This window comes from Mandrillus leucophaeus, unplaced genomic scaffold, assembly GCF_000951045.1.
Source record: "Mandrillus leucophaeus isolate KB7577 unplaced genomic scaffold, Mleu.le_1.0 Scaffold662, whole genome shotgun sequence".
Taxonomy (NCBI): domain Eukaryota; kingdom Metazoa; phylum Chordata; class Mammalia; order Primates; family Cercopithecidae; genus Mandrillus; species Mandrillus leucophaeus.
Genome location: NW_012107164.1, coordinates 69,600 through 90,461, shown reverse-complemented (window position 1 = coordinate 90,461; position 20,862 = coordinate 69,600). Strand labels below are relative to the sequence as shown.

The window sequence follows — 20,862 nt, the reverse complement described above, 5'->3', positions numbered from 1 at the left end:
CAGCTGCATCCATGTCCCTACAAAGGACACAAACTCATCCTTTTTTATGGCTGCATAGTATTCCATGGTGTATATGTGCCACATTTTCTTAATCTAGTCTGTTACTGATGGACATTTGGGTTGATTCCAAGTCTTTGCTATTGTGAATAGTGCTGCAATAAATGTAATGCACATTATTTTAATTATAATGTATACACAATTTCATAGTCCCTTTTTAAAAATATACCTTGAATATTTTCTCCAGTTGTAAAAATTATTGGCAAGAGTGATTTTTAATGGCTGCATAATACATGCATATTCCTGCCTATATCAATTTCAAAATAAATTTCAAAATAACCCATTTGCATATAAGTGAATTTATCTGCGAATGAGTTGATTATGTCTGCCTACAGGCAGAAAAACACAAATGGATATTTAAAACAAACTAAAATGTCACCGTCCTTCAAAGACATTGTGAGTGAAGAATTACCTATATATGTAATAAGTACAATAAACTATACAATAGACTCAATTAGGCAGTGCTTTTGCATGAAGGAAATGAATCCTAGGAGACTATAGAATGAGGAAGTTCACATTGATGTCTTTCAAAGCAGACACACACACACACACACACCCCACACACAGATATTCCTCACATATATTAAGGTTGGCACTTCTAGAAAACCCACACATTTTGTAAGTTCTCTTTATTTCTTATGCATTATAATTTCTTATATATGTTCACTATACCAAAGCTATAAACATCCTGAACTTTCTATAACCATTGTTTAAGCAAAGAATATAGGCTTGAAACTAAGAAGCTTACTAGATGGAAGCAAAAGTCTACAAAATTACATTTAAGAGTTCTGAATTTGAGTGTCTCACTTCTTTAATATTTGAAGTTTAGATGTAGTGTTGAAACTATGTCTGTTGTATTGGGAAGATTCATTGTCTTAAATTCCAGGCAGAATTGAAAGTCAAAATCTATAATAACAGTATGTCCTTGTTATTATGTATTATGCTCTGGACAACATTTCTTTGGCTGTAGAAACAGCCTTTAACATGTTTTATTCAGTTTGCTCCAAAATCTCTTCATTGTAGTCTTTGTGCCCTCGTATAATCAATCTTTCTACTCAAAGGTCAACATGAGCTACTATATTCCCAAGGCAGAGAGAATATGACAAAAATATAATTTGTTGAGGGAAAATATTCCATGACCCCAGATAGTTAAAGGTCTTCGGACACCTTCTGTGAAACAGTAATTTCACAGTGGTTTTATGCTAACAAAAATGAATTACCGTTGGCATGTTTTATCAAATAAGCAGAATCAAGGGAACAAGGTTGCCAGTTAAAAACACAATAGCCTACTGTCAAAGCCTGCTAAAGTTACAGTTGTAAGCATTTTATGGGAAGAGTTAAACAAAGGCTGGGTATGGTAGCTAAAATTTATGTTTCATTGATTTGTTCAAAATAGGGCATTCCTTTGATCCTCCAATAAAACACAAATAATTTTAGTAACATCTTAACTAATTCCAAGCACTCTCTATGCCACTTTGCTGTTTCAAAGAAGGTACAGTTTTTGTTTGTATTCCTATTTACTAACAATTTATTGGTTTCTGATGATTTATGAGCACTTCACGTGTCTTTATTTATTGAACTCATCTATCAAACACAATTCTAAATACCCCCCAAGGCTCTGGGAAGCTGACTGAATGCTGTTTTGAATTGGTTTCCTAATAACAGAATAGGCAGATGTGAATGATCATTTATCACACAGTTAGGCTTTCCAATATAGATCTGTGTGCATGGTAGTTATGAAAACTATAATCTCCTATCTTCTCCTTTTTTATATTTGTGTCGTTTTCTTACAAAGGAAGAAAAGTTGATTTCTGATTGCTTTTCAAATGAGTCCTATAAGGGAAAGAAATAATAAAGTTCACTTCCTTTGTGATCCTTGAGCTGGTCACCGTGGTCATGTGTTTTATTTCTCTAAGGCTAGAGAGTAAATGTTATGGGATAGTAGTAAGTAAACAATCAATAAACCAAATTGACTTTAACCCGAAGGGAAAATCAGTTAAGACTAAGTCATAAAACAAAATATTAAATTCTAAAAAGAGATGCTTTTATTTTTCTGTTCCTTATATCCCTCTCTTTAATCAGTTATGTTGCATGGCTCTAATCATGTTAACTTGGTTACTTGGCATATTTTGTCAGTGGTTAAACTGCTGCTGAACATCCTATTTACTCTCCTTATATTATAGAAATCACAGAGCAATAAGCAGTAACAAGAGCTGGGTTTTTTTTAGGTAATGAAGAACTAGTAATTTGTGTGGGAAATGGGAATTTATATTCCGGAAAGTTTTGAGAGGTACTTGATCATTTAAAAAAAATAATAGCACCTGCCACATTAAGATTTTACAATTTCCAAAAAATTAGATATTTATTTTTTTCTATCCAGTAATCTTAAAGCATTTTTTTAAAAAAAAACCTTCATAGGACAATTTTTCAATGTATATTTCATCTATTTTAGTTTTTCTCACCATATTCCTGAAAGTAAACCAAGGAAATTTCCATGCTGGGAGCAGGGAATAGTGAGTGGTCCCTGATAATAGAAAAATGTCCCTGATACACAAAGTAGTTAGTGCAAGCACACAACTTACGAACTTTAAGTTTCATTGGTGGTGTTATTAGATTCCCATGTACTATGCTGCGTTCCTTTTCTCAACACATTAGCTGCTACTATACTTGTGTTTTCCATACACCAAACTCACTCAATTGAATTACTTAAAAGATCTAGATCATTGGGGTATTTTATAAGAATCAAAGGTTGAGGGAAGAAAATTTAAAAATGGGAAATTACTGCAGCCTAAAGTCATCAAGGAAATATTTTTATCTCTACTAATGAAAATGCAAGGGTTGACATTTTTAACAAATTATTATTCATCCAAGAATTGCTTATTGAGTATCTGCTAGGATAGGGAAAGTACTAATCTCTGGAACTATGACAGTAAATAAGAAATGAGAAGGGCTTTTTTATATAAAACTACATTTGTATCTTGTAATTTCTCCCTTCCCAGAGATAATTTAAATATACAGAAAGTATTTTTAGAACATCTTAAAGAATTTGGTCACACATGTAAGGTACATTTTTTCAAATCAAAGAAAACTAGTCTTTTTTTTTTTTTTTTTTTTGAGATGGAGTCTTGCACTGTCACCCAGGCTGGAGTGCTGTGGCACTATCTCAGCTCACTGCAACCTCCAGCTCCCAGGTTCAAGCAATTTTCCTGTCTCAGCCTCCTGAGTAGCTGGGATTACAGGTGCCTGCCACCACTCCCGGCTAATTTTTGCGTTTTCAGTCGAGACGGGGTTTCACCTTGTTGGCCAGGCTGGTCTCGAACTCCTGACCTCAAGGTGATCTGCCCGTCTCGGCTTCCCAAAGTGCTGGGATTACAGGCATGAGCCACTGTGCCCAGCCAAAAACTAGTCATTTTTTAAGCTAGTTTTGTGCAAATTGCTATGGTATGTATGTATTGACCATTTTGCACATTTCTTGTGTTACAATATGGACAAGATAGACCAGGATATGACAAAGAGAAACCCAGTTAAAGAGTAAACCTAGCACTTGAGCTCAGAAGATGGTTAATTTAAAAAGAAAAACAATTAAGTATAGTAAGATTGATAAGTTTGAGGTGACTGTGTAGGAAAAAGTTTAATGACCAGTACAGAAAAGACAGGGGAACCTGAATCCAGTCTAGTGAGCAATTTGGAGGGCAACTGTCAGTCAGACCATCTCCTTCAAATCCCAGTTCAATTTCCTACCAGCTGTGCAGGTTAGTATTGTACCTTTAGTTTCTTCATATAAAACAAGGACAATAATAACTAATAGAGATTAAATGTATTAAACAGTATAAAGCATACAGCAAAGTGAATGGATCATGCTAAACTCTCAAGAAATTTTAGCTGCTATTATTATTTTCTATAGTTTATATAGTTCTTAATATGTTAACACTGTCAACAACTGGTAAGCAGCAAACATCTCCATTTTTCTAGGACTGTCCCAGTTTATGCCTAGTATAAATATTAGTAACACCCCTTTCCTTTTAAAAAATATTCTAGTTTGAGAAACAAATTATATGGTCACCTTAGCAGTGAGTCCCAGAACAGAAATAGAAAATAACACCTAGAATATACCAAAAGGATTATAAATCATTCTACTGTAAAGACACATGCACACGTATGTTTATTGCAGCACTATTCACAATAACAAAGACTTGGAACCAACCCAAACGCCCATCAGTGATAGATTGGATTAAGAAAATGTGGCACATATACACCATGGAATACTATGCAGCCATAAAAAAGGATGAGTTCATGTCCTTTGCAGAGACATGGATGAAGCTGGAAACCATCATTCTCAGCAAACTATCACAAGGACAGAAAACCAAACACTGCGTGTTCTCACTCATAAGTGGGAGGTGAACAATGGGAACACATGGGCACAGGGAGGGGAACATCATACACCAGTGCTTATTGGCAGCTAGGGGGCTAGGGGAAGAATAGCATTCGGAGAAATACCTAATGTAGATGACGGGTTGATGGGTGCAGCAAACCACTATGGCACGTGTGTACCTATGTAACAAACCTGCATATTCTGCACATGCATCCCAGAAGTATAATTTTTTAAAAAATGCCACCAATCAAAGTTAGTCCAGTGGAAAAAGAAAGAAAGAAAAAAAGAATATACCACCCAGAAATACATAGCTGGACAGAGCTGCAGCAAAGGTAACTATGGGGATATAACCCAGGAATGTCCAAGGCGGGTGGGGTGCCATCAATCACACATCAGTTCCGTAGAGGTAGAGCCACTTTTAATACCATCCTAGACAGATTTTGTCATCCAGAGCAGAGATGGGGGTCCTTTCTGAGGAAGGAGAAGAGTCTTTCACTATGACAATAAAAGGATAAGATTCCCAAATGAGTCCCGGTGGTAAGGAGGAAAAAGTTGATGTTGCAAATCAGCCTAGGTTGGACCTTGTGACTCACTGGTTAGAGAAAGAAGAGTACAGTTTTCTGAGTTGATTTACTCAAAAGAGTGTCATCACTAAGAGGGATCCTATAAAAAAGTTAAAATATGGTGAGAAGATAAAGAGCTCCATTTTAGACACTTTAAGTTCAAAATGCCTATGAGACAGACATCCAAGTGGGATTTTCCAGAAGACGGTTTTGTAACATCAGTTTGGTGTTAGGAGAGCTCCAGGCTTGGTAGTCATGTACCTAGAGGTGGTAGGCTAAGTTTTGTAAGTGACTGAGATCACTTAGTAGGAAGAGGCTTTAGCCAGGGGAAAAATGTGTCAGGGACAGACTTTCCAAAACACCTGTCTTTTTTACATGATGGACGGAAAAAAGAGGAAGAACAGATGATAGGTGGAGACGACCTGTAAAGAACAACATTATAAGGAAAGAGGTTCTGAAGGGAACTTTCAGCAGGGCTACAGGCTCCCAATAGATCAAACTAAAGAGTCTATTAGCATTGGCAATTAGGATCCCTTACCTCTTGGAGAAGTCATACAGTGGTGAAATAGGAAGTGAAAAGAAATGCGTCCAATTTAGAGAGGGAAAAGGATGTAAGGAAGAATGAATCAGCAAGTAACCCTGCATCATCCAATATGGTAGACACTAGGTGAAAATATTTATGTTTTGAATATAAATTAATTCAAAGTAAAAAATAAAAAATTAAGTTTCTCAGGTACACTAGCCATTTACAAAGCACTCAGCACCATGTGTCTGTTTGGCAGCTATTAGGTTGGACAGTGCAGACATAGATTACATCCATTATCACAGAAAGTTCTTTTGGACAGTGTTGGAGCTTGTAAATGGAGAAAGAAGATGGAAAAGCTTGAAGGGTATGTTATGTCAGAGGAGGGTCTCTCCCCACCTCCACAACAACTCAAGCCCTAAGTGAGTGTATGTATAGCCTGTGAGTCAGATATGAGGTAAAGAAGTTGTATTTATTAATAGAAAAGAAAAGAGAGAAGACAGGAGAGGCTTTAGGGAGTGCTGGAGGAATGGCATTCAGAACAGTGGAGTAGAGAGACTTCTTTTTCCAAAAATATGCTAAAAGACGCGGAGAGAGTACAGATACAGCCTCCTTTGGCAAAGCCAGGAACCAATTAGCTGTAGTAGCCACAGGGACTTATTAAGAAAATAGAGGGCTAGAAACCTAAAAGGGTTTTCTGTTTGTTTGTTTGTTTGTTTTGAGACTGAGTCTCGCTCTATCTCCCAGGCTAGAGTGCAGTGATGCTATCTCAGCTCCCTGGAACCTCCACCTCTGGGGTTCAAGCAGTTCTCGTGCATCTGTCTCCTAAGTAGCTGGGATTGCAGGTGCCCACCACCAACCTGGCTAAATTTTGTATTTTTAGTAGAGATGGAGTTTTACCATATAGGCCAGGCTGGTCTCAAACTCCCAACCTCAAGTAATTCGCCCGCCTTGGCCTCCCAAAGTGCTGGGATTACAGGCATGAGCCACCACGCCTGGACCTAAAAGGGCTTTTTGTTTTCTGTTATGAAAATCCAGATGCTTGACTACGAAAAAGGAGCTGATTTTTAAAATATTAAGTAAACCACAGGTTGAAGCAGGTACATGTTGCAATTAGTTTGTTTTTTCAGTTAGTAATTATAATAGCTATAATTTAGTTACACCTACTTTATGATATGCACTGGACTGGGTATTTTAATATTAACTGCCTTCTTTAAATCTACAAAATAATTTCTAAAGGTTGTTGTCACTGTATTTGTTAGGTTAAGTAGAATTTACTTAAAGGTACAAAGTAGAACTTACTTAGAGGCACAGAAATAGGATTTGATGTGTATTTGAATGGAGGAGTTGCCATACAGGGAAAGACCAGAGTGCTATAGGTGCACCCAGCAGAGACCCCTGAGTTGAATTGTCAAGGAAGGCTTTTTTGATGTGACACCTAAGATCTGAAAGTTGAGGAGCTAGTTTATTAGTGGGGAGGGAGTGGTCCAGGCAGAAGAAACAACATCTTCTTAGACTTGATATTCAAGGAAATGAAAAGCCAATATGAGTGGAACATAAACTGAAAAGAAAAAGGAAATGTTGAGATCTAGATGACACAGGGGTCAGGACCACCAACTTGCTTTACTTATGTTCTACTCTGTTATATTCATTAGATGTATTTTCTAAAGAAACATCTTAATGTGACTAAGAAAATTGGTTGACATTTCAGGATTCCATATGATATCCAGTACACTAGAGGAGGAAAAAACTCTTTCCGATTTGGGCATAGGAATGTAAGAGATAGCCATCTAGTGGCCTGTCTCTCTCATGTAAGGAGATGTTTGTAGAGATTCTGCTCTGAAACTTTGTTCTGGCAAGGCCTGTGCAACTGTGTGCAGCCAAGCCTGTTACATTATTTTAACAATTTTTGCTTTCCTAACCCAGTGACAATTTTAAATGATAAATTCACATGAACTGGAATGCCCTACCTTTGATATTTTATCACAGCTTTTAGATTCTCTCTTGCCAACCTGAATGACTGTGCATAGTTCTGAACCTGTCTTCCTCCATCAAGACTACCCGAAACACAGAGGTTGCAGTGAGCCATGATCACGCCACTGTACTCCAGCCTGAGTGAAAGAGAGAGACCCTGTCTCAATAACAATAATAGCTTAAATGTATGGATTCAAGTTTTTATTTAATTTTAATTTTTTTTTTTTTTTTTTGAGACTGGGTCTGTCTCTGTCACTCACGCTGGAGTACAGTGGCGTGATCATAGCTCACTGCAGCCTTGAACTCCTGAGCTCAAGCAGTCCTCCCACTTTTACCTCCCAAGTGGTGAGGACTATAACTGAATGCCACAAAACCCAGCTAATTTTTTTATTTCTTAAAGAGATGGGGTCTCACTCTGGTGCCCAGGCAGGTCTCGAACTCCTGGGCTCAAGCGATCCTCCTGCCTGGGCCTCCCAAAGTGCTGGGATTACAAATGTAAGCCTCCACTCCCAGCCTCAAGTTTTTAAATAATGGCTTATCTTTCCCTGAAATACTCTTGTATTTTATTTCCTAAATAAGACGTTTCATTGTATAAGCATATGAAACTATTTATATTTAATGTGTGGTACATGAGAATTTAGCAGTAATGTACTGTATTAATTTTTCTTCTGTGAGGCAGAAAGCCACTGCGCCCTAATAGATTTGGTTGACTTACAATTTGCTTTGTTCATTTTACTGAGATTGGCCCTATTACTTGGTAATTATTTTCTGACTGAAGATTTCACCTGGGATAAGCTGATTTCACTGGCAAGAACTGAAAACCTACTTTGAAACATTAAACCAAGGCTACTTATAAACATGACAGAATCTCTTAGCATCATTTTGAAAAGACTTCATCTCCCCTTGCACCACCTTCTTAATAATATATTCTTCAGTGAAATACATCATGGCTAAACCAGTTATCATTTTCATTTCCTAATGGTCATGAAAAGAGATTTTATAAATGTTTTCTAATTGTGCTGTAAATGTAATTAAAATGTAAGCAACAGGACTCCATAGTCATAAGTAATTTCTTCATTAGCAGCACTTAGTATAGGATGAGGAAAAGGAAGAATTGGTGGTTGCCCTTGGGTTTGGTGTAGGAGAGTAGATTTGTGTTTTCATTGATAATATGTTTACCATTCACACAGTTGATATAAATGGATTAGAAGTCATCATGGGAATGATGAGGGTTAAAATACTTCATGAACTTTCTGTAGTCATATTTTGTATATGTGATAATATTTTATAAATAATTTGCTTTCATGGAATTGGCGTCTCATACCCAAGTTTGCTCCTTAATACAGGAAGGCATAAAATACATTTTAGTGACGAATCACCCTAATGATATTAGTTTATTAAAATCTTTTCCTTTGAAGCTGATTTAAAAGTATTCTTTTCTCAAAAAATTATTTTTCTCACTTGCTCATTTTTTTGTTTAAGAGGAACAACTAGAGTTACTTACAGTAGCACTGCTAACAAAATAATAATAAAATTTAGGTTTCTCAATTGTCAAATGGATATACATTTACTTGTGTTTTACAGGAAATGTATATTTCCTGCTCGAGAAATGTATATTTCATTTCTTATGGCTTACACTTTAATAAGTTTTTTAAGACAACTGCAAAGAGTTTCTTGTGCAGGTAGCTGTTATCTACTGTAGCTATTGATGATATTTTATTTTAGAAATCTGATGAGCTCTTAATTTCCATATCAATTAAACTATACTGTGCAAACCATTTATGGAAATGTGCCATGCAATTACATAAGCATTTTCCTACTAATATGTCAATAGATGTTATAACATAAAGAAATAGATGATTTTGAAATAAAGTAATTCACTGGTCTAGGAATTTTTCTTTTTTTTTCCCCTCCTATGCTTAAAAGTCTGAGTGCAAACTTCTCTCTTGTTTATTATGAGAAATGAGTAGATATTTTTTAAAGCACCAAATTTTGTAAATTTTGCAATCTTATCTACCCTCCACGCCCTTATCTCTTCTCTTTTTTCCACAGGTGATTTCTATTCACTACTTTCCAAGCTGCTAGGAGAAAGGGAAGATGTTGTTCATGTGCACAAATATAATCCTACAGAAAAGGCAGAATCAGAGTCAGACCTGGTAGCCGAGATCGCAAATGTAGTCCAAAAAAAGGATCTTGGTCGGTCTGATGCCAGAGAGGGTGCAGAACATGAGAGGGGTAATGCTATTCTTGTCAGAGACAGAATTCACAAATTCCACAGACTAGTATCTACCTTGAGGCCACCAGAGAGCAGAGTTTCCTCATTACAGCAGCCCCTACCTGGTGAAGGCACCTGGGAACCAGAACACACAGGAGGTGCGTGTAGGGTTTCTTTTAAGCAATAAAGTGTGAAATGCTACACTCCACATTAGCAAAACCTGAAGGGAATAAGAATTAATGGGTGAAAAAATTCATCAATGAAAAGGACTTATTACCGTTAGAAAAAATATTACTCAGATTTGGGCTATCAGATACCACCTTTGAAGATTTTTTTTGTTTTGGTTTTGGTCTATTACTGCATAAATTTAGTGCCTGTTCTATTGGTGAGCCAGAACTACAAGGACCAAAAAATATTTGAATCATTTGGGGAAATGCGGCATATGAAATTCAGGATAAAAATTCTTACAATTGAATATTTTTCATTTTGCTCAATGGAAATACATTGAAAATTCAAAACCTGATATGTAAAGTCCCAGTGTAAGAAATGCTCATATACTATCTCCTTGTAAGGTAATAAAATTCCTCTCAAAGGAATTTTACACTTTCAACATTCTCATCCAGTTGACTTGTAAAATATAACCATTTTATGATTTTGATTTTTTAAGTTTCATTATCGATTACAATCTTAATTGGAAAGTTGAGTATTTCTGAAGGGACCTCTGGTAAGTCCATAACTATCAGATTTATCTTTATTTTGATCCCAAATAGGCTTCCATAAGTAGAGGAGAATACCTTATTCCCTTCAGGTTTCCGTACCAGCAAGCTATGGATGCCTCATCTTTGTCTTTAATTGTGTTGTGGCCTCTGTGATATTGATTGTGCTTCATGTTACTTGCTAATGTGGAAAGTCAGATAATACAGCATGTGGAGATAATCTCAAAAAAGTAACGGATATGCGTGCATGGCAGCTGTCCATGTGTGGGTTGGAATGGCACAGGCTGCCAGCTTGATGTTTTCAAATTCAGCTTTGTAGGAAGCCATAAATTATTCAACACCCAGCTGATTTTTATTTATAATTGAAAAAAAATAGCATGCAGTGCCTTTTGCTCACATGAGAGTTTCAAAACATAGTCCATTGGTACTGGCGTAATGGTTTCTGTGAGATGTTAACTGGAACCTGGATTTTTAACTTTTTGTGTTTAAACAGGATCAGCCCTGCTATAGCTCATTCTGGATTTGTCGAATAAAACTGTGTTTCTCACGAGGTGGTCCCTGGACCTCCTTGCCTCAAAATCACCTAGGGTGTGTAAGAAAAATTTAGACCCCTGAATCCTATCAAAGAACAACTGAATCAGCATCTCTGAGTATGATGCCTAGAAATTTAGTTTATCATGCCCCTATCCATTTCAAAACACACAGGAATGTCTGCTTGAACTTATATTTTAAGGACAGTGAATTGTAACCCAGACAACATGGAAATATAAAAGGGAAAAGAGCCTCTTTGGTGGGAATACAATTGTGTTCATGTGTGAAATGTGAGTTGCAGCATACTTTATTTGTTCCATGATTTGTCTTTGTTATTCTTGGATTTGAAATGGTATCTTGGTCATTTGTAGGCATCAAGAGTGTCAAGGTCACAGTCAGAATTTGACTTAAGATATCGCATTTCTGAAACTTACTCAGTTTTTCTACGAAATAAGCCCTTAAAATACCCAAGTGCATATACTTAGCAAATATCCTCATACTTTCCAAAGTGGTCAAATGGTAGTGCTCAAGAGAAAAATGCTTCTCTAGGATCTGTTTAGGGAAATTTCTTTCCTGTGAATGTCACTGAAGTGAGTAACAATGAGTCATAGAAACATATAGCACAACTGCAAATTAAGAAAGGAACATGTATTTCCTTTCTAAAGTGATTTGATGTAATTTCACTACTCTAATTATGAAAACTTTTAAAAAATAAAATGCAAAACAAAAACTCATATTTAGATAAGCTATTTCTAAAAGGCTTTTTCTTAATTCTCTTTCACCGTTTACTACAATGCAGTATAATATCTAACTTTAATTGATGCTGTTTCATTCCTTTGGGTAAGCCAGAGGAAAACCTATCCTCGGGAAGCTTCCATTTTGCAAAAAAATAAAGTAGGAAGTCATTAGCATATAGGGCCCTAATAAAACTTATTAGCAATCTCATTAATGTCTAGTCCTCAGGGTATAGTCAAGGAGAAGAAATTTGATATATAATCTTCCATTGTTTCTTTCATACCCTTTCTTTACTCCAGGCAAAGCTGAGAATGAGCCTAATGGTCTGGAGGAATTAACTGTTTCCCTAAGTGCCTAATTTGCAATAAGGAATTATATTTGTTGCAAAGAAGAAAGTAATTTTTATATGAGATTATTATAAAAACAAAAATGTCAGGCTGGTCTGTTGCTTCATATTATAGCTCATATTTATTTCAGATATCTTTGACGTCTGTTGTTAATTTTCAAATAAGAAGCTGAAGCCAGAAGTTAATCTATTTGAATGAGGTCACAGATCTAAATCTAAAACTTGGACTTTATTATTTCCAGTGTACATCTTCTAGTTTCTTACATTTCAATACAATTGTGCTCAAAGAGATGCTAATGTGCTTGCCCAGTTCAGATAAACTTCCCAGGAACACTGGACCCTCATTGCTTAGACGATGGAGATATTTCTATTCCGAACCCTGTTCTGATGTCCCCAGTTGTTGACACCAGCATAATCTAGTACAATGATGTTTTCTGAGGCAGTATTTTAGATTTCATCAGTTTATCTATATGCTGGAACTATAATATGCTGATGAAGCCCATCCAGTTGACCTGAGGGTTCAAAGGTGAAATTAACAGATCAGCTCAAAAATCTGGTTGTGACTGTATGGCAGGCCTAGGAACACCTGAGGGTTTCAAAAACATACTATTTTCTGAACCTTTAGTTTGATCAGGATTCCACTTGTTTTCCACCCTGGCATCTGCCTTTAAAACTGGGTTCTCCACCTCAGTATGGGCTGGATATCAGTGGTCACCAAGCTGCATGAAGAACACAATAGAATGATATCTGCTGACTTTGCACAGCTGAGAAAGTCCTTATCATTCCCCAGAACAAGATAGTTAAGTACTGTGTCTTATTGTATCTCTACAACTACAAATATCTGCGAATAGCAATTTTTTAGGTTTTATCTTCATGATTTTTGGTGAAGTTGTGAAAACTCTAGACAATTGTGAAAAGAGCATTAGCGACAGAAACTTCCTGGACAAGTTCAGATAGACTAGACCAGAGGTTTTCAAACTGTTGTTTGAAAGGACACCCATCAAGTAGAAGGTAATAATCACAGGCTTCCAAACACACATATGCGCACGCGTGTGCGCATGCATACACACACACACATATACAATACAGCTTCCCCAAAAGCAATTCTGTATTTGGCCAAAATCAAATTTAGAAACTACTTCATGGAGACAGTATAATGTAGAATATTACAGGTCCAGGTACCCGACTGCATGGTGGCTTTGAATTCCAGCTATACAGTTTTCTATGTGGTCTCTAGGCAAGTATTAAAAAAAAATCTGGGCTTTAGTTTTCTCGTCTATAAAATGAGGATTATAATAGTATACTCCTCACAGAGTTCAAGTGAAGGTCAAATAATATTATACATGCAAAGTGCTTTGAACAGCGTCAGCATGCAGAAAGCATTTAAAAATGTTATGATACATTAACAGTTGTGACTATTACTGCTACCATTACTGTCATGTTATGTTTGAGATTTTTAAAATGAAATACCAAAGTATAAATATTGATTACTTGATCTTAAGCAGCATTTATGAGACAGAGAATTTTCTTGCAGTATGCGGGAAAGCAGCAAAATTTGGCACTTTAAGCTGATAAGTTGAGAAAAAAGTGACTTGGCAGTGTTTTATCACAATGGGAGCTTGTGGCTCTTCAAACGTGTGATCACTTACATTGATCTACCTTGATGTTTGCATGCGATATATGACATACAGTGTGAAAATGCTAACCTCAATAAACTAAGATTCAGATGCACTTCTTTTTAAACTTGGTATAGTTTAGTTTCTATCATTAATAGTTTAGATAGAGATAGCATTAATAGAGTAGAAACAAAATCTTAGGTATCTTTATTCTATTTGCCCTCTGGAAACTAGACTCATTGAACATTTAAAAAGTAGAACTAGCTATTGAGTGGCAGATTTGATTGGACTACCACATACTTGCATGTGGAAGCCTGATTCAGTATGTATTATAAACCTCTGCATGTGAGAAAATACACCTGCATTTGTGTGACAATTCTGATCAGATAAGAGGATTCAGAAGGTGTTCAATTATTCTTATGATACATTTAGTGTTTTCTTCATTTCTATGAACAACTTATACTTAATTCCAGAGTCCATTCTTATATTTCAGTCATAGTCTTACTTCTAGGTTCAAGTCTTGCAGAATTTTCAGGGTAAAATAAACCATCCAGTTGGCTGAATTTTCATCTCTGGGGGGAGAAGAATGGTTAAAAAAAAACAAAAACCCATATACATAGCACTTACTTTGAGCCAAGCTTAACGTTTTACATGCATTGATTCATTAGAGAGGAAGAAAGTGATGAAAGGTTAAGTCACATATCCAAAATGCCCCAGCTCAAGAAACCAAGATGCAAAGCCAGGCAGACTTGCTCCCAAGTCTTGCTTCTTAATCACTCTGTTATTCTGCATCTCTCTCACACACACACATATACACAAACACCCTAGATATACAAATAGGAAGATGATTTTTTTCTAGTCATCTAATTTTCTCAGGCTACAATTGTAATAACTGTAGGTATTATAGGTATATCAATAGGTCATGCTTTCTCAGTCAGTATTCAGCCAATTTTACCAAGATTAAAATCTCATTTGCAATTAAAGCAACTTGAAAAAGGAAAAGAATTTTGCTAATGTTTTTGAGCCCCTATTTATATGGTAAATCTCTTCCTCACTTCACTCCCATTAAATGAAACATTATAATTAATTCTTGTTGCCTTTCTTACTTTGGTATAAATATTTCTACAATAGTTTTAGTTAATTATAGTTATTGCTGGCACTTCTGATGAATAACAATCCCTGGCCAAAATAAGTCTTCCTTTTCTCAAAAGATGAAAATTTACAAGTACAGAAAAAGCAAGCACCATACTTTGTTTTTGTTGAAGTCTTCTAGTGATTTTTTTCAGTCCTATTTCTTAAATGTGAAGAGCCTTTTTACACTGAAATTAATTCATAGTTCTGAGTTTGAAATTATGTTTTTTCCTCAACTTTAGCTCTGTTAGTCTTTGTGTAACACAGATAAATGAATGCCCTTTCAGATACTTATTAATAATTTCATGTGAATACAACAGTGATCACTAATATTAATCTCTTTCTGGAAAAAGTGCAATCTATTAATCTTTTTCATGATTAATTGATGCAATTTTAATAGCTGTATTTAATTTTTTTCTAAAAGTAGTAACTTCTTTTTCTGAATATATGGCAGGATATGCAGCTGTACAGTAACCTATATTTATAATAAATGTAAGGATTCTTTATAGAATGATATATTTTATTTATCACTAAAAAGTGTTATATGTCACTGGAAAAAATATTTTAAGATTTCAAGATTTCTTTCAACTTTTTAATCATCTTTTAGAAACAAAAACAAATTTGTTTTAAAGCTGCTAGGATCAATAGCTAATGTGTATTTACCTTATTTTTCTAAAAGTATTGTTTCTAGTAATATGTTCTCAACTCCAGATTTTAAAAACAAGCAATCAAGCTTGAAATAATTCTATCATTTGCTATCTGAATTTAGAGCAACTGACAGAGTTGGGAATGACTTGCCCAAGGTCATGGGTAAGAAATTTGTATTTAATTTTTAGGCTAACACTGTAAATCTGTAGCATTAACTAGTCATGTATTGAATCATTTCTTAAATAATAACTAAGAGAAATCTGAACTAGAATTTTTAGCTGCTCTATCATCAAAAGTGTTTAAGGTAGAACTCAAATATATTTCATCATATAATTTCTTTAATAAGGATTTGAAATTGTCCTTAATTGGGGATTAGAAACTATCCCTGAAATTGAGGCCTATAGTCTGGCTCAAGGCTGAAGTTCTTTTCCTGTCAAATGAGACAGTTGTATGGAATAATTCAGATATGGTTCTAGCATTCTCTGATTCTCATGTCAGGATGAGCAGGAATTGGAATAATAATCAGTATTAATTCCACCTACATACACACTAGTCCTAAATCACTGCCTTTATTCTTGATCATTTCATCATATAGGGAATAGCCTTTAACTACCGGATAATTAAAAATATGGGGACACTGGAAGCAAAAACATTAATTAACTTAGCTAATATTCACAGAAAAAAACATGAACTCAGTTTTTCTTTAACTATCCTAGAATTTCTGGTTAATAAAGAGACTCAGATCCTGAAAGTTTTGAACACTTGGCTAAGTAATGTAAGTGTGCAAAGACAGTTTAAAATAAAACTAACAATAATTAATATAAATTTTCTAAACATTCAATACTAAAAGAACCAGGGTGCTCATGGTGTTAGACTTCATACATTTTTTTTACACATCATTTTTACTGTTTGGAAAATTCATTGAAGGTGTATATTTTCATAAATACATTCTAGATATTTACATTAATTTTCCTTCTTGAACATTTCCAACCTACAAGGATTCTAATATGTGACAAATGAGTGTTTTTGTAATTGGTGAAGATACGCTCAAAACAACCTATGCGTCCATATTTTTTTGCAGACTTCCAAGCACTTACCAGTTTAAGGGCATATGATAACTGAGATCATTCATAGCCAGATTAAAGTTCTTTAAACAGTATTTCCAATATTTTATGAAATTCATATTTGACCCCAAAATAATGCAATTTTTAGACGTTGCATATTTTGTCAGAATAGTAACTGCATCTTCATGAGCACTTAGCTCCCAGTACCTAGTTGGTAGACCACTGAATAGAAAGGTTCCAGAAGCCATTATATGTGTTTATTGTCTTTATTGATAGTAATTAGCCAATTAGCATTTTCATTGAATACTCTCAAACTATCTTCAGCATTCTGCTATGGGTGAAAAGTTAGTACAGATAAATTATAAGGTTATAGGGGAATTTGAATGCTAGTTGATACCATAAACAAGCAGAAACTAAAACACAGACTTTAATGCATTTATCAGGCCATACAGTAAGTAGGCCAGGCCCTATGTGACAGTTGGTGACAAAACTGTGAATAAGGGATGATCCTTGCCCTTAAAGAATTCTGTCTAGTTGTAGTGCTTCTGAGCTCTGAGAACGTGATGAAAGCAATTAAATATCTGCATTGTCATGAGCTTTGAGTTTCCTTTGGAACCCATCTAGAAGCTTCAGAAGTGGTGAATGAGTACAGAATTATGACAACTAAATGAGAAGAGAATGAAGGAAGTGCAGTCTAAGATTTAAGCAACTTTAAAATCATTTTAAAAATTTGACAGGGGAATGACTTATCCATCTGTTGATTTATCTAGTCATTTCTAAATCGAATGCCTCTACTCTGTTTCCAGAGTTCACTTTCAAATATACAGCATTAATCATGTCACCCCATATTTTAAATTTCCCATGGGCATACAACATCAGAGAGCCTAAGGACAGTTCCTCCCCACCCAGCACTGCCCCTGCCAGTGCCTGCCCACATCATTGAGAACTGGGAATCAGCTCAGTCTGCCAGAGTCCAGACACATTGTCCAGGGATCTGAGGATTCACCCACCCCGTCTACCACCACTGGTGTCTGTGCACTCCTCCCAGAGGTCTAAGGATGGGTCTTTCAAGCCTGCCATCACCACTGCTGCCAGCACCCACCTGCATGAGCCACATGGGGCCTGAGGACTGGTCCTTCCAGCCCATTACCACCACTGCTTGTGTACATATGTACCAGTGGGGATCTGAGGATAGGTTCGGTGCTGATACTGCCTTCACTAATGCCATGCATGCCACCCCTGGGCCCAAGGACCTAACTGCCTACCCAGCCCACCACTGCCACTGCCAGAACCTGAGTAAGCTGCCTGGACCTGCTACCACTGATACCTGCGTACACTACCTAGGGGCCTAAAGCCTGTCATGTTCAACTCACTGTTGCTGCCAGTGGGGCCCAAGGATCAACCCACCTTGTGTCCCTGTCCTCTGCAAAGGCTCACCTTAGATTCTACTAAAAACTGCAGCCTAAGCTGCTGAGGAACTCAAGAGACACCACTGATGCTGATTATAGCCAAAGAAATCATACAGATACTACTGTGTCCACTTAGAATTAAAACCAACCACCCTATTCAACCAACACTATAGTTCATCTATAAAGAAAAACATCTTTTCTTATGAAACCCAATCAATAAAATTGTAAGAAGCAGCTGTCATACCACATATAGAGGTATCAATGTAAGGACACAAGAAACATGAGAAGGAAACATACCTCTAATGGAACACAATAATTCTCCAGTAACACACTCAACAAAAAAGAAACCTATGAAATTCCTGAAACAGAATTCAACATAATGATATTAAAGAAGCTCAGTAAAATAGAAGACAACACAGATAAACAATACAAATAATTCAGAAAAACAGTTTATGGTCTGAATGAGAAATTTGACAAAGAGATATTATAAAAAAGAGTCAAACAGAAATCCTGGAACTGAAGAATTTAATCAAATGAAATAAAAAAATACAGTTGAGAGCTTCAACAATAGACTAGATCAAGCAGAAGGAAGGATTTCTGAATATGAAGACATCTTGTAAAATAACCCAGTAAGGCCAGGCATGGTGGCTCATGCCTGTAATCCCACAGTTTGGGAGGCTGAGGCTGGTAGATTGCTTGAGGCTAGCAGTTTGAGACTAGACTGGCCAACATGGTGAAACCCCATGTCTACTAAAAATACAAAAAAAATAAAAATAGCCAGACTGGGTGGTGTATGCCTATAATTCCAGCTACTCGGGAGACTGAGGCATAAGAATCACTTGAACCTAGGAGGAGGAGGTTGCAGTGAGCCAAGACAGCACCACTGCACTCCATCCTAGATGACAGAGTGAGACTGTCTCAAAAAAAAAAAAAAAGATGTTAAGAAAAACTATTTTAAAAATTAGAAAGCCTACATAATATGATATATAGGACACGTAAACTGACCAAATATTGTAATTTTTATTGTTCTAGGTGTCGAGATGGACAAAGGTATAGAAAACCTATTTAATGAAATAAAGTAACAGTTGAAAATTTCCCATTTTGGATGAGATATAGATATCCAGATACAGGAATCCCAGTGTTCCCCAAACAGCTTCAACATAAAGGGTCTTCTCCAAGACACATTATAGTAGAATTTTCAAAAGTTAAAAACAAGATTAAATTCTAAAAACATCAAGGGTAACGCATCAAGTCACAAATAAGAAAACCCCCTTCGGACTAACAGCAACTTTCTCAGCTTAAACCTTACAGATCAGGAGACAGTGTAAATTGATATATTCGAAGTGTTAAAAGCAAAAAACAATTCATCCAAGAAAACTATTCCCAGCAAAGTTTTCCCAGACAAGCAAAACTTGAGGGAATTCATTAGCATTAGAACATCCCTACAAGAAATGTTTAAGGAAGTCCAGATTTTACCTCTATAAGCAAAAGAACAATAGCTACCATCACAAAAACACAAGAATGAAATTTAGTGGCAGAGCAAACACACAAATGAGAAAGAGAAAGGACTCAAGTGTTGCCACTGCAAAAAAACATCAAACCACAATGATAAACAATAAGAAAGAAAGGAAAAAAAGGCTATACAAAACAATCAGAAAACAATTAATGAAATGACAAAAATAAATCCTCACCTACCAATAATAACCTTGAATGTAAATGGATTAAATTTCTCACTTAAAATATATAGACAGCCTTACTGAATAGAAACACATAACTCAACTATTTGCTGCTCATAAAAACTCACTTCACCTGTAAAGACACATAAAGACTGAAAGTGAAGGGATGGTAAAATATATTCCATGGAAATGAAAAACAGAAACAAGCACGAGTAACTATAGTTGTATCAGGTAAAATAGACTTTAAGAATAGTAAAAAACAACAACAACAATGAAGATGATCATTATATAATGACAAAGGGATCAATTCAGCAAGAGGATATACCAATTCTAAATATATATGCATATGCATCACTGGAGCACAGAGGTATATAAAGGAAATATTATTTGACCTAAAGGGTGAGATAGACTCCAACACAGTAATGGTTGGGGACCTCAACCATTGTCAGCATTGGACAGATCATGTAGACAGAAAATAAACATTGGATTGAAACTGCGCTTTAGACCAAATTGGCCTAACAGACATTTACAGAACAGTTTATCTAACAGCTGTAGAATGCGCATTCTTTTTAACAGCACATGTAACATTCTCCAGGATAGACCATGTGTTAGGCCATAAAACAAGTCTCAACAAAATTTTAAAAATAGAAATTATATCAAGTCTCTTCTTAGACCACAAAGGAAAAAACTAGAAGTCAATAACAAGAAGAACTTTGGAAGTTGTATAAATACATGGAAAGTAAACAACATGCTTATGACCAACTATTGGCTCAATGAAGAAATTAGGAAGGAAATAAAAAAAAATGAAACAAATGAAAATGGAAACACAAAGTACCAAAACCTATGGAATATAGCAAAAGCAGTGCGAAGAGGGAAGTTTATAGTGGTAAATGCCGACATCAAAAAGTAGAAGGATGTCAAACAAACAACTTAACAATGCACTTCAAAGAGCTAGGAAAGCAAGAACAAACCCAAAATTAGTAAAAGGAAAGAAATAGATCAGAGCAGAACTAAATGAAATAGAGACTAAAAAAATACAAAGGTCAATGAAAAAAAAAAAAAGGTGGCGTTTTGAAAGATAAACAAAAATTAGCTAGACTAACCAAGAAAAAGAGGGAGGATTCAAATAAATAAAATCAGAAATGAAAAAGATGACATAGCAACAAATACCACAGAAATATAAAGAATCATTAGAGATATAATGATTTCTGTATGAAAACTGTATTAGCATACAGTTTTCAACAACTGTATGCTAATACATTAGAAAACCCAGAGGAAACGAATAA

General features: G+C 35.7%; 1 protein-coding gene across 1 annotated transcript in view; it reads left to right on the top strand.

Annotated features, from left to right (window-relative positions):
• Positions 1-20,862, top strand: part of PAM (peptidylglycine alpha-amidating monooxygenase) — a 279,448-nt gene that overhangs the window by 215,450 nt on the left and 43,136 nt on the right. The window contains exon 15 of the mRNA XM_012001518.1: positions 9,542-9,862. Coding sequence (XP_011856908.1) covers positions 9,542-9,862 — 321 coding nt within the window. The remainder of the gene's footprint in view (positions 1-9,541; positions 9,863-20,862) is intronic.